This window comes from Marmota flaviventris, chromosome 5, assembly GCF_047511675.1.
Source record: "Marmota flaviventris isolate mMarFla1 chromosome 5, mMarFla1.hap1, whole genome shotgun sequence".
In the NCBI taxonomy this organism is placed as follows: Eukaryota; Metazoa; Chordata; class Mammalia; order Rodentia; family Sciuridae; genus Marmota; species Marmota flaviventris.
In genome coordinates, this window is record NC_092502.1 from 105,045,453 (window position 1) to 105,059,022 (window position 13,570).

The 13,570-nt window shown below is 37.5% G+C and overlaps 1 protein-coding gene across 7 annotated transcripts in view; it reads left to right on the forward strand.

Annotated features, from left to right (window-relative positions):
* The first annotated feature begins 1,544 nt into the window (after nucleotides 1-1,544).
* Nucleotides 1,545-13,570, forward strand: part of Bdp1 (BDP1 general transcription factor IIIB subunit) — a 95,131-nt gene continuing 83,105 nt past the window's right edge. For 5 of the 7 annotated variants that reach the window (XM_071612490.1, XM_071612492.1, XM_027927987.2 and 2 more), the window contains exons 1-5: nucleotides 1,545-1,962; nucleotides 5,098-5,374; nucleotides 6,756-6,865; nucleotides 8,316-8,375; nucleotides 10,786-10,917. In XM_071612490.1, coding sequence (XP_071468591.1) covers nucleotides 1,751-1,962; nucleotides 5,098-5,374; nucleotides 6,756-6,865; nucleotides 8,316-8,375; nucleotides 10,786-10,917 — 791 coding nt within the window. In that variant the 5' untranslated portion in view covers nucleotides 1,545-1,750. Of the gene's footprint in view, nucleotides 1,963-5,097; nucleotides 5,375-6,755; nucleotides 6,866-8,315; nucleotides 8,376-10,785; nucleotides 10,918-13,570 lie in introns of those variants that run through there. The other 2 variants (XM_071612491.1, XM_071612495.1) reach the window with 2 other exon arrangements.

Here is a 13,570-nt window from a genome sequence, read left to right on the forward strand (position 1 = left end):
TCTTCCCATTCTTAAAGTAATCTCTTAGTTCATCTCTACTTTCAGCCTTGCCTTCATATTTTCAAAAGCACTTGCTCTTTTCTTTCTCCCTCTGGATGACCTATTTTTTTTTTTTTTCAGCCAGTACAGGATTTTGTTTCTTTCATGCTTTGTTACTGATGTCAGGGGATGTTCTTATGGAATTCCCCTCTCTTTTCAAGAAGGAATCAGACCTTTGTTGTTTTCATAAATCAGGGGATTTGTATCACAGGTTCAAACATTGCTTCATACCTACAGGGTGAGCCTTATCTCTGGTTATTTTGCCACCATAAAGGCCCCTCATTACTCTCTATTATTATTTAAATTTATTTCATGATATTGAATGTGAGTATACACATATACACCACACTTTGGCACCAGGGGTTGAACCCAGGGACGTTGAACCCAGGGGCGCTGAACCACTAAGCTACATCACCAGCCCTTTTTTATATTTTATTTGACAGGGTCTTGATGAATTGCTGGGGCTGGTGGGTGTGTGCCACCCCACTGGGCTAAGCAACCCAGTGATACTTTGTCTCTAAATAAAATATAGGTTTGGGGATGTGGCTGGTGGTTAAGTGCGCCTAGGTTCAATCCCTGGTACCAAAACAAAAACAAAAACAAAAACAAAAAAAATTTTTTTGTTGTATTTCTTCCCCAGCCAAGAACATTTTATTGTTGTATTGCTACCTCTTGAAATAGATTAAGAATACTCATGCTGACTTGCAAAGTTTCGATTACAATAATTTTTGAATGGGCAATACATTCGCAAGTACGCAAGGGCGTATAGTGAACTGTCTTCCCATGATGCTTAGCAGAAACCTGGTTCCTCTCCTAGGGTGCAAGTGTAATCACGCCTTCACAACAGAATTTCTAATCTATATTCTATTCAATTTTCATTTTCTTGAAAGCTGGAAAACAATTTTTAAATTTTATTTATTTATGTTTTGGTATTGGGCATTGAACCCAGCGGCCAATTTGCGATCCAGTTGCCTCAGCCTTGCCTCAGAGTTGCTGGGATTACAGGACTAAGCCGCCGCGCCGGGCTTCAATTTAGAATTTCTGAGCCCTGGGGATCCCCATATACTGGTGTGCAGGCGCCGCTCTCATATGCTTAAATGCTCTTGGAGACCCTTTAAAAATAAAATTGGCCAGTTATTTTACTAGTTTCCATTAAGCCTTTCGTTGAGGGGGCTGAGGGGGTAGCCTAGCGGTAGATTGCAAGTTCAGCAAGCGGAAAGCCCTGGGTTCGATTCCCAGCCCCGGGAGGGGAAAATTGAAGGCTTTGAGCTGTGGAGTCGACTCGGCCTCCTCTCTCTCTTTTCAACAACTCCTAAGGACGCCTGAAGAAGGAATAGCACACATCTTAGTTTCTCAAATTCCGGTTCACAGGTAACCCAAGCTCTTGGTAGTTGCCATGGCTCCCGGCGCCCTGAGTCTGACGTCAGTCAGCTGCGCTGCCTGATGATGCGATCAGTTCCGGCGCCCTCTGAGGGCGGGGGAGCAGCGAGGAGGGAGAAACTTAGCTCTTAGTGTGGCAGGGTCATGAAGAAGAGGCGGTGGTGGGAGAGAGGTGACGGCGGCGGGGGCGCGAAACTGCGGTAGCCTCCCGCGGGGCAGGTGGTGTGGCTTTGTGGGGAGGGCGTAGGTCCTAGCCCCCTCTCGGGCAGCGGCCGGGGCTCGGGGCTTAGCGCGGCCGTGGAGCCGCCTCCCCGGGCCCCCTGGCTCCGCCATGTTCCGCAGGGCACGCCTTAGCGTGAAGCCGAATGTCAGGCCTGGTGTAAGCGCCAGGGGCTCTACCGCTCCCAATCCCCAGCGCGGCCAGGAGTCTCCCAGGCCCCCGGAGCCTACGGCGGAGTCCGCTCCGAAGCCAGTGGAGCCCACAGATGTGCCCGCGGTGGATTCCGGGGCAGCGGAGCCCCAAGAAAAGGCTCCTAGGAGCAGGTAAGCGCTTGCAGAGGGAAAATGAAGCTGAGCAGATGAACATTATTAGAGGAGTACTCCCTTGCTTTCAGAGTCTGGATGAACCCACTCTAAACTGCAGTTTGTCCCTCTGACCTTTCGTCAGGATCTGTATGTCCTCGAGGAGACCTGGTCTTCCAGTTGGTGGTGATGGGAATCCAGTATAGCAATCTAAAGGGATTGAAAATTTAATTATCGTAGTTTTTAAGTTTTTTTTGCAAGGAGAGTGGTTTAAAATTTTTTTTAAAATACTTATTTTTAAAAAGGAGATCGCCAGTATTGCTTTTTTGTTTCTGCCGGTGTTGGTGATCGAACTCAGGGCCTCGCACATGCTAGGCAAACGCTCTGCCACTGAGCTATGTTCCCAGATTGTTTTGCTTCTGCTGATTTGTGTCAAGGAAAGAAGTTTCGGTTGCTTGCTTTGGGTTTGAGGGGTGCACTTTATCAAGAATCATGGCTTTAGCGTCGTGTACCGCATTTGGATTAAGGACTCTTTTACTTAATTTAACAATTTAAGTAGACTTTTCCTAGACAAAATTTATTCTGCTAAATAAGGATAATATTATCTTCTTTGGGGGCGTTATTTTGGAGATTAGAGATAACTACTTGCACAGCACAGGCCAGAATAGTTCCCCTAGAAAAGTTCTTAGTTTTGCTTTTTCGTTTTTTTTTTTGGTACCGGGGATAGAACTCGGCGGCACTCGATCACTGAGCCACATCCCCAGCCCTGTTTTGTGTCACCGAGTTGCCTAGTGCCTCACTTTTGCTGAGGCTGGCTTTGAACTCGCTATCCTCCTGATTGCAGGTGTGCCCAGGCACTGGCCAAAGTTCTTAGTTTTAAGAAAGGGTGACAGTGGAAAGTAATTAAATTAAAAACCTGCCAGGTTAGTAAGGTGGTCTCTGTTTTTATATTGTATGTAGGAGGAAATAGTAAAAAACCAGCCCTGTTAAGTGCCAGTGAGTTGGTACAAATTTTGTTTATATTGTGACAAAAAGGTGAACATTTTCTTTTGTGGGAGCACAACTTACTCTAGTAAGCTGGTGCTAGTTATAGGGTGTTTATTTTGATAGTTCATTGATGCTCAGTTATTTCCAAGTTTTTTACATGAATCTGATTTAAAATTTCTCCTTAAAATGGAGATACAATACCTCTTACTGCTAAATTAATAAAGTTTTGAGAGATTTGATTAACAGTGTAGGAATGCATGATGATTAATAGTTTAATAAATTATTGTTATATGTCTCAGACTGTAGTCCTGAGACATTCATGCTCTAGAGTATTTAATTGATTTCTTAGAATTTAAATTAAGGAGTATATTTTGTTTTTGAACTGCATTTTTTTGTGTGTAGGCGTTTTTGCTAGTTGTAAAAATTGATAAGGTGTATATTCTGCCATTATGCATTCAACATAGTTGGGCAAAATGCAGATGATGCATATATCATTTCTGTAAGGGCTGAGATAAGATTTTTGGGGGGAGTGGGCAGCGGTTGGTGCTGGGGATCCAACCCAGGTCCTTGAACATACTGGGCAGGCACTCTGCTACCAGTTACCTCTTCAGCCTGAGATAAGAATTTAAACTGGAAACTTTCTGGAAAGGTTATTCCATAGGCTAAGGCATTTTGCATTTTTATATAAAAACCAATTATAAAATATGAAAAAAGTTTTTTGTTTTTTTTCTTCTCTTATTTTGTGGTTGTGGGGATCAAGACCAGGGCCTCACATATGCTGGGGCAAGCACTCTTACCACTGAGCTACATCCCTGGCCCCTTTTTTCTTTTTAATATTAAGAAAATTAATTGTTACATAATAATTGTACATATTTATAGTGTACAGTGTGATGTTTCAGTATATGTATACAATGTGTAATGATCAGATCAGGGAAATTGGTGTATCCATCACTTCAAAAGTGTTTCTTTGTCTTTGGAACATTTCAAATTCTCTCTACTAGCTATTTTGAGATATAAAATTATTTGTTATTAACCCTACAATTGTATTATCACCTGACTGTGTTATAGTATATTAGAAGTTATTCATTCTATCCAACTTACCTTGTTCTTTTTTCTTGATTTGATTTGTTTTTAGGCCATTCTTGAATTATTTATGTCTTATCTGTACCATATCTAATATATATTTTGAAGTGACTGAATATTTCTGCTGTGTAAGTAGAGTTGTACCTGAAAAAGAATAAATGATTTCTGCTCCAAATAGCATTTGGTTTGAGTCTGGTGCAGTGGCATACACCTGTAATCCTAGCAGCTTAGGAGGCTGAGGCGGGAGGATTGCAAGTTCAAGGCCAGCTTCAGCAATTTAGCAAGGCAGTAAGAAACTTAATGAGATTCTGTCTCAAAAACATAAAAAGGACCAGAGATGTGGCTCAGTGGTTAAGCACCCCTGGGTTCAATCCCTGGTACAAAAAAAAAAAAAAAAAAAGGAATTTGGTTTGGCTAATGAGGTTAAATGTATGTCTTCAAATACTGCAATACAAATATTTTATAAGTTTGAAGTTTTGTGTATTTGCTTTGACTGATCTCATGTTGATATAGTGCCAATAATTTAGACCAATTTAGGGAGATGTCAAAGTGATGTTTAGACTGTATTTGAAAAGAAACCTCTCTGTCTGCCATGCACGAGGCCTTGGGTTCCATCCCAGCATCATATATAAAACAGAAACATAAAACAAAAAGGTTAAGTCTTAAAACCCTCAGTTATTCAAAGTAGGTTGATTAAGTTTGTTCTGTAAAAACTTAGGTTTTTGTTTGCTTTGAGGAAACTAGCATATAATTATGTTGTTTGCTGAGCTTAGGTACATAATATTTGAAAAGATTAACAGTATTCATTAGAATTTATATAAGTTAAAAAGATTTTAAACAAAACTTATAGTAATCAGCATAAATCTTAAGTCATTGGACATGCTAGTGTGAACCCAGGGTCTTGCACATTCTCTGCCACTGAATTGTACCCCTAGACCCCCATTAATTCTTTTTTTTAATAATGAGACTTTAGTGTTTTGGATTTTTATCAGACTAGGTTTTAAAACTAGGACATACGAAAGAAGATTCATGGTGTTCGTTTTTCTTTTCTTTCTTTCTCTCTCTCTCTCTTTTAAATTTCAACAGTGATGAGAAGATTGGTGGTGAAAATAATGTTGAAGAATCCAGCAAATTGTCCTCCACCGTTTCACAGAGAAGAAAGCGAATATCAAGTACTTCTAGTTTGGTTAAGCCTAGTGTCAGTGTTCCTTCACAGTCTCATCCCTTATCTACAGTTAATCAAGATGCTCCACAGCCAAACCCCATTCCAAGAAAAGAGAAACAGCCATGCTCAGATAGATACCGAATATATAAAGCCCAGAAACTGAGGGAAATGTTAAAAGAAGAATTGAGAAAAGAGAAGGTAAGGGAGGAAAATCCCAATTTCAATGGTGCTTGCTAGATTTCTGTTTTTAGGTTAGTATGGCATCATTTGGAAGAAAAATAAGCATCTGTAGTAAAACCAAAATAATCCCTTATGCGTCTGTAGCAAAACCAAAATAACATCTCCTTTTGTTAATAGATGATTGAGAAGTCTGTTGAACTTCATAGTCAACTAATAAAAATTTTTATGTACTTCATTTAATTATGTTTTTAATTTTTTTCCATTTTTTATTGGTGCATTATAGTTGTATGTAATGATGGGATTTGTTATATATTTATATATGTACAATATAATTTGGCCAGTATCATTCCTCTTTGTTTTTAGTGAGGGCAACAAGTAAAAGTTTTATAAGAACATATATACATAGGCATATTTGTAAAATAAACCTTGAATCGGATTTTTCATATAAAGATATCCATGTGACATGCTGTATATTTATTTTTGTTAAGACAAAGGTATTTGAATTAAGATAAACATGGTTGAGCAATATGAATTGGTAATTTTTCTAAGTTAACTGTGTGGAAAATTACAAATGGGAAATATTTGTGCAATGCATATAGTAGAGTCCATGTTCTTTATAATCTTGAAAACTGATTTTTTTTTTTCCCCTGGAAGGACATGGTAATAGTGGTGAAGCATGCTGGCTCTGGAGTTAGATACTTAGGCTTTGAGTCTTAGCTATGTGATGTTGGGCAGTTTAATTGATCTTTCTATGTCTATTTCCTCATCTGTAAAATAGGACCAATAATAGCATCTACCTCATTGAAGGATTGTGAACATTAAATGAATTAATACATGTGAAACATATTTAAACTTAAGTCTAGAAAATAGTAAGTGCTGGTGTAGTGGTGCATGCCTGTAATCCCAGCTATTTGGAAGGCCGAGGTGGGAGGATTGTGAGTTTGAGTCCAACCTGGGCATCACAGTGAGACCCCATCTTTTAAAAAAAAAATTCTGTTGAAAATATTAAGTGTCCACCAAATGTCAGCATTTTTTTTTTTTTTTTTTTTTTGTCCCCTCTGTACTAGAGATTGAATCCAGGGCCTCATGCATGATAGATAGGCAAGCATTCTACTGCAAAGCTACACCCAGCTCCAGTGAGCAGGATTTTGTACATTGAACTTTCATCCAGTCCCAATCACTTTAGATTTTAAAAACTAAAAACTATTATGGGTAATGTGCTACAATTTTTTAATATCCAGCTCATAATTTTTTCCCTAAAATTAGATATAATCAGAATAGGAATAATATTAAAACTCTTGGAATGAATGTAATAGTGGTCCATATATTTGACTATAGTACATTTGAAATTCTTCTATATTTATAAAATAAAAGTGGATCTGTGTGTTTGTATATATAGAAACAATGGAAAAACAAATATGCTATAAATGAAAGTCAGAGGCCACCAGATCGTTCAAAAATGACTATGAGAGACTTCATATATTACCTGCCAGATAATAATCCAATGACGTAAGTAAAATTTGTTTGTTTTAGTTTCTTTGTAGTGATTTAAGTACCACATTTAGAGTATAGTTTCTTGTTTTCTAAAAGCATGTTGAAAAAATTTGTAGCACATATGTTATACTGTGACTGAAGATTTATGATAACTATTAGTGATCTTTTTTTCTTTTTGAAGCACTGGAGATTGAACTCTCGACTTCACACTTAAGCATCACTGAGCTACATCCCCAACCCTTTTTTTTGTTTGGAGACAGGGTCTTGGAAAAGTTGCCCACGTTGGCCTTGAACTTGATATCCTCCTGTGTCAGCCTTTAGAGTCACTGGGATTATAGTCCCGTACCTCTTGCCTGTTTTATTTCTTCCCTCCCCTCCCCTCCCCTCGTGCTGGGAAAAATCTATATAAAAAATCTGTATCTCAACCATAAGAGTAAAGATCCTGAAAGAAAGTTTTCTGATATACAAAAGAAAAGAAATCAAAGTAGTTGAAGTTAAATCTGAAAAATCTTTGAATGTATAAATAATGACAAAGAAGACACACTTCCCTTCCCCTCCCCTTTCCTTGTGTGGGGATTGACTCCAGGGCCTTGCTTGTATGAAAGCTTGTGCTCTACTGCTGAGCTATACCCCCAGCTGTGATTGCAATTAACTGTTTTCTGGGGATGGCAAATGATACTTTTTATCAATGATATGAAAAATGTTTCCTTTGTTATATTAATTAACAGGATGTAGTAAAACCAAGGTTGCAATTTCTCTTTATTATGTACTATAACCTAATCTAAAGGAGCTATCTAAGATTTTAAGCAGTACATCGTGATTAAATTCAATGGTAGTTTGATTAGCAAGTCTTCCAAGAATAAAGCTTCAAAGTCTTGGTTGGGGTTGGGGACAGAAGTCTTCTAAATAAATCTGGTCATTGTTGTTGATAGTTTAGCTGATAGAGGTAGCATATTTTTTAGTAGGACCTTTTGGGGTTCACCAGGTGTTTGACCCAGTTGAAGGAAGGCCCGGAAACCTAGATTTTGAGTTGCTTGACATACACACAGTGAAGACAAGCTATGTAGGTATTTTTATGTCTCGGGATTGGGAGCCTCCCTTTATTAAGGAATCAGGAATTACTAAGAGCATGAACCTAACAGATTATTTGTACTTGATTACAAATTTTTGACTGAAAAATTTTTTTCCTCCCTCCGTTCCTCCCTCCTTCCCTTTTCTTTCTTTCCCTTTCCTGTTTTCTGTGTTGAGGATTGAACCCAGGGATTTAAGCATACTAAATGCTCACTGAGCTAAAACCCCAGCTGTGACTGAAAAATTGATTGTTAAACTGTGCCATTATTAATGAAGTACTATGGTTTATTATATCTTTGAAAAAACACATAGAAGTTAATTTTCTTCTTGCTTACAGATAGAATTGGCAAGGCAAATTCAGTCATTAAAAAGTATTGTTATTTGTGTTTAATAGTTCTTCACTAGAACAAGAAAAGAAAACTGAAAAGTCATTGACTCCCGTCCAGTCAAGAGAGTAAGTATTCCATCTTATTTTTTTTTGAATGTATTCTATTATGGGAATATCTTTTCAAAAAAATGAAATGATTTTGAGGTCTGTGTCCAGATTTTTCTTTTCAGTCTTCTAATTAAATAAGCAGTTAATACAAAAATAGAGAAAGTTCTCTAAAGGAAAATTTTTTTTAAAAACAAATGATTGAACCCAGGGGCACTTTACTTCTGGGCTAAATCCCCAGCCCTTTTTTAATTTTTATTTTGAGATAGGGTCTCCCTAAGTTGCTTAGGGGCTTGGTAAATCGCTGAGGCTAGCCTTAAACTCGAAATCCTTCCACCTCAGCTTCCCGAGATGCTGGGATTATAGATGTGCATCACCATGCCTGGCTCCAGCCCTTTTTGTTTTTTATTTTGAGATAGGGTCTTGCTGAGTTGCTTAGGACCTTGCTAAGTTGCTGAAGTTGGCCTTCAACTTGTGATACTCCTCCCTCAGCCTCCCTACGCTTGGCTTGACTGGATCTTTGTATTTATTTTTTGTGGTGCAGGGGATGGAACCCATGTGTGTTCTGGGCAGATGCTTTGCTACTCAACTACACTACTAGCCTTGTTTGAATTTTTAAAATAGACTCACCTATGAATAAAAGTAACTTTTATTTAAATGAGCTTGAAAATCCCACACTATTTGTGTAATGCATATATAACTGGTCAGTTATGCACATATAACTGACCAGTATTATGATGTTAAGTTAAAGCTGTTAGAATAAGAAAGCTTTTTTTTATTGTTGTTTTAGAAAAATAATTTTTGCATGATACAGAACTCAAAAGGAACAAAAGTGAATATTGTAAAAATTCTTCTACCTCTGATCAAGCCTAGCTTCTTTTTCTTTTAAACATCAAAGTTAGCATGCTATATACACTGTCCTGCAATAGGTTTAGTTTGAATTTTTTTTGTACCAGGGATTGAACTCAGGGGCACTTGACCATTGAGCCACATCCCCATCCCTATTTTGTATTTTATTTAGAGACAGGGTCTCACTGAGTTGCTTAGCGCCTTGCTTTTGCTGAGGCTAGCTTTGAACTAGTGATCTTCCTGTCTCAGCCTCCCAAGCTGCTAGGATTACAGGTGTGTGCCACCATGCCTGGCAATAGGTTTAGTTTTGATGCCACTAGATGTAGACTGTATAAGCACAAGCTCCCTATGCTTTTCACATTCAAAACTATCATGTTAGTTTATTCTGAAGAAATTCCACCAAAAGACCTTTTTAGGAAGTTATTGGCATTTTCTTTCTTTTTTTTTTTGTGGGGCTGGGGATCAAACTCAAGGCCTAATCACATGTTATGCCAAGCACTCTGCTACTGAGCTACCTCCCAGCCCAAGTAGCTGTATATATTAAAGTGAAGGATTGTTGAAATTTAGCAGAAACATTAAAACAGTTTCAGAGCTTCACTTCAAGGGTTAAGTAAGCTTATTATTTTGCCTAGGATGCATAATGTTTTAAAGCACATTTCTGAAGCTTTAAAAATAGTTTATGCTTCACAGGTTTATAATTTATGTTGACTTCAATAAAACATATCCAGCAGTGTAGTAGATTGGAAAGTGTGTGGAATTTGGAATCATTATTTGAAAAACTAAAAGTTAGAAGCAAGATAATCTGGTGTGCTATTGCACAGTAGGGTAGCTATAGATAACTAATAGTTATGTACTGTATATTTCAAAAAGCTTTAAGAAGGATTCTTTTTTTGAGATAAGGTTTTGCCATGTTGCCCTGGCTGGCCTTGAACTCTTCATCCTTTTATCTGAGCCTCCTGAGTAGATGGGATTATAAGCATATGCCACCTACCACACTTGCCTAGAAGGATTTGAAATTTTTCAACATAAAGAAATGATAAATGTTTTTGTTTAACCTGATTTAGACCTTGCATATACACATATTGAAACATCATGTAGATGGTACCCCATTAATATGTACAATTATCATGTTTTTCTGTATCAGCTAAAATTAATATCTAATAAAAATATATACATACACATAGCTTTCTAAAAAAAGGAAAAAAAAAAGCCTATTTGGCTTTTTGTTCTATCCTTACTGTTGTGTAATCTAGAGCGTAAGTTTTCTATTTTCTCTAAGGCTTAAGTGAGTATGAAAATACTAAAGAGTTAATTAAATGTTCTGGAACCAAGTGCTAAGTAACTGTAAGGATTATTATTGTTAATTCCATAATAACCGGATGGTTTGCGTTAATACTGTGTTGAAGTAGAAAAGATGAGCATTTATTTCTCTTTAATTAATCAATTAATGTATTTAATTTTGTTGCTGGAAATTAAACCCAGGGCCCTGGGCCTGCTAAGCATGTGTACTACTACTGAGTCACACTTCTGTCCCAGGAAATACTTCTCTAAGCTATGTGAATTAACTTATCTTTACATTTAGTAGGCAGGAAAATAAGAGCACGCTTGATGTTGAAGATAATGAAGAAATGCAAGAAGAGACAGATGATGGGCCATTGCTGGTTCCTCGAGTAAAAGTGGCAGAGGATGGTTCTATTATTTTGGATGAAGAAAGGTAAGTTAAAGAGATTTGTTGTGGTTTCACCAGAAAAAGCATGCTTTATTTAAGGAGAGGGATCCTGTTTCTGAATCTGTCATTATCACTTATACCGCAGTGTTTATACTTATATCCTGAATGCTATAATCAGAAAAGTGGGTTACATTAATTCAAAACTTGTAGCTTTTTTGGTTTGTTTCTTTTGTTTTGAGAGGAGGGCCTTCTAAATTGCTCAGGTTGACCTCAAACTCGGAATCCTCCTGCCCCAGCTTGCTCAGTAGCTGGGATTATAGGCATGTGCACCCTGCCCAGTTCATTTTTAGCAATTTTTATGTGTTTTGTATGAGATGATACTGTTGTTCTGTTATACATTAGTCTTAACACCATTGTTTTACTAACCTTACTGGTAATTGAGCTGAGCTGCTAAACTAATTATATGCTGTTCTCCACTGAGAATAGAATTATCTAGAATTAACTTAATCTTGAAGTCAGTATTCAAGTTTTCATGTAATTAATTAATACCATATTCTGGTATACGATGATAAATAATGGATATACAATGAGACAGGTTTGACATTTTAGGAGTTTTGTTAAGGTGAGATTTTGTTTACTCTCCACTTTCACAGTTATAAAATTAAATTTCTCAGTTTGGCATTGCAGAATTCAGTTTTCTTTCTGAAGTCTACTTTTTAAAGAGGATATGCTATATTAATAAGTTAGTAAATACGAAAAAATGAAAAGTTTCTTGCCTAATTAATAAAAATAATTTTTTTTCCCTCTCCCCGTTACTGGGAATTTAACCCAGATACCTTCTACCACTGAGCTCTTTTTAAATTTTTTATTGTTTTTGGTACTGGGGATTGAATGCAGTATGTCTACCACTGAGCTATGTTCCCAGTCCTTTTTATTTTTGAAACAGGGTCTTGCTTAGTTGTGTAGGGCTTTGTTAAGTTGCTGAGGCTGACTGAACTTGCATCTTCCTGTTTCAGTTTCCCAAATAGCTGAAATTATAGGCATGCATTATTACTTTTGGTTTAGTAAAAAATTTTATAGCATTTAAATTTGGGTGGTGTGATGGTGTTTGTAATCCCAGCAACTCTGGAAACTAAGGCAGGAGGATCACAAGTTTGAACCAACCTCAGTAACTTAGTGAGACCCTGTCTCAAAAAATAAAAAGGCCCAGCCATGCTCCGAGGCGCATGCTTGTAATCCCAGCATCTCAGGAGGCTGAGACAGGAGGATCGTGAATTCAAAGCCAGCTTCAGCAACGGTGAGTCACTAACCAATTCAATGAGACCTTGTCTCGAAATAAAATACAAAATAGGGCTGGGGATGTGCTTCAGTGGTTGAGTGCCCCTGAGTTCAATCCCCAGTACCAAAAAAAAAAAAAAAGTAAAAAAGGCCCAGCAGCTTGGGAGGCTGAGTCAGGAGGATCAAAACCAGCCTCAGCAAATTAGTGAGGCCCTAATCAACTCAGCGAGACCCTGTCTAAATAAAATACAAAATAGGGCTGGGGATGTGGCTCAGTGGTTGAGTGCCTCTGAGTTCAATACTGGGTACCCTCTGAAAAAAATTTTAAAAAAATAAAAAGGACCAGAGTGTGCATGTGTGAATATGTAACAACAAATCCCATCACTATGTATAGCTATAATGCACCAGTGAAAAAGTGTGGGGGAAAAAATGGCTGGAAATGTAGCTCAGTAGTAAAGCATCCCAGATTTAATCCCCACTACTTTTAAAAAAAACAAACCAAAAGAAAACCCCAACCAAAAAACACCAATAATAAAACTATGATGATGATGGGGCCAGGGTATCGGCTCAGTGGTAGAGCACTTGCCCAGCATGTGTGAGGCCTTGGGTTCCATCCCTGACATCATATAAAAATAAACAGATAAAATAAAGGTATTTTATCCATCTACAAGTAAAAAATACTAATAGTAAAAAAGAAAAAAGGAGTGGATTCTCTAAAAAACAACAACAACAACAACTATGCTGATGAAACATGAATGTAATAGTGCTAGTAATAATAGTAATAATTTTGTTTGCTTTTTTCCATTAGTTTGTGATGGTGAGTTTACTGGTTGATAAAGAGTTAAAAATGTATTTAACTGCTTTGTTTGCACGCATGTAAAATATAAAATGCTTATATTTATCAATATTCTCATAATGCCTAGCATAATAAATATGTATAGCCTATAAGAGGCATACAGAAGGCAACAAAAAATATTTTTTAGGTGCCTCAAAAATACTGAGCCACATCCCCAGCCCTTTTTATTTTTTTCTTTTGAGATATTGTCTTGCTAAATTGCTTAGGGCATTGCTAAGTTGCTGAAGCTAGTTTTTAACTGATGATCCTCCTGCCTCAGCCTCCCAAGCCATTGGGATTACAGGTGTGTGACCCTATAGCTGGCCTTTTATTTTTTTCCTTCTCTGATACTGGAGATTGAATCCAGGGTTACTCTGCCATGGGATATATCCCTAGTTATTTTATATTGGAATAGGATCTCACTAAATTGCTGGCCTCGAAGTAGTGATCCTTTTACTTTAGGTTACTGAGTTGTTGGAATTACAGGTGTATGCTACCATGCCTAGCTTAGTTGCCCCAAAGTTATTTTCTCAATTTTATATTATTACTGTGGATTTTGGAAACAGATCGGTACTTATTTATACT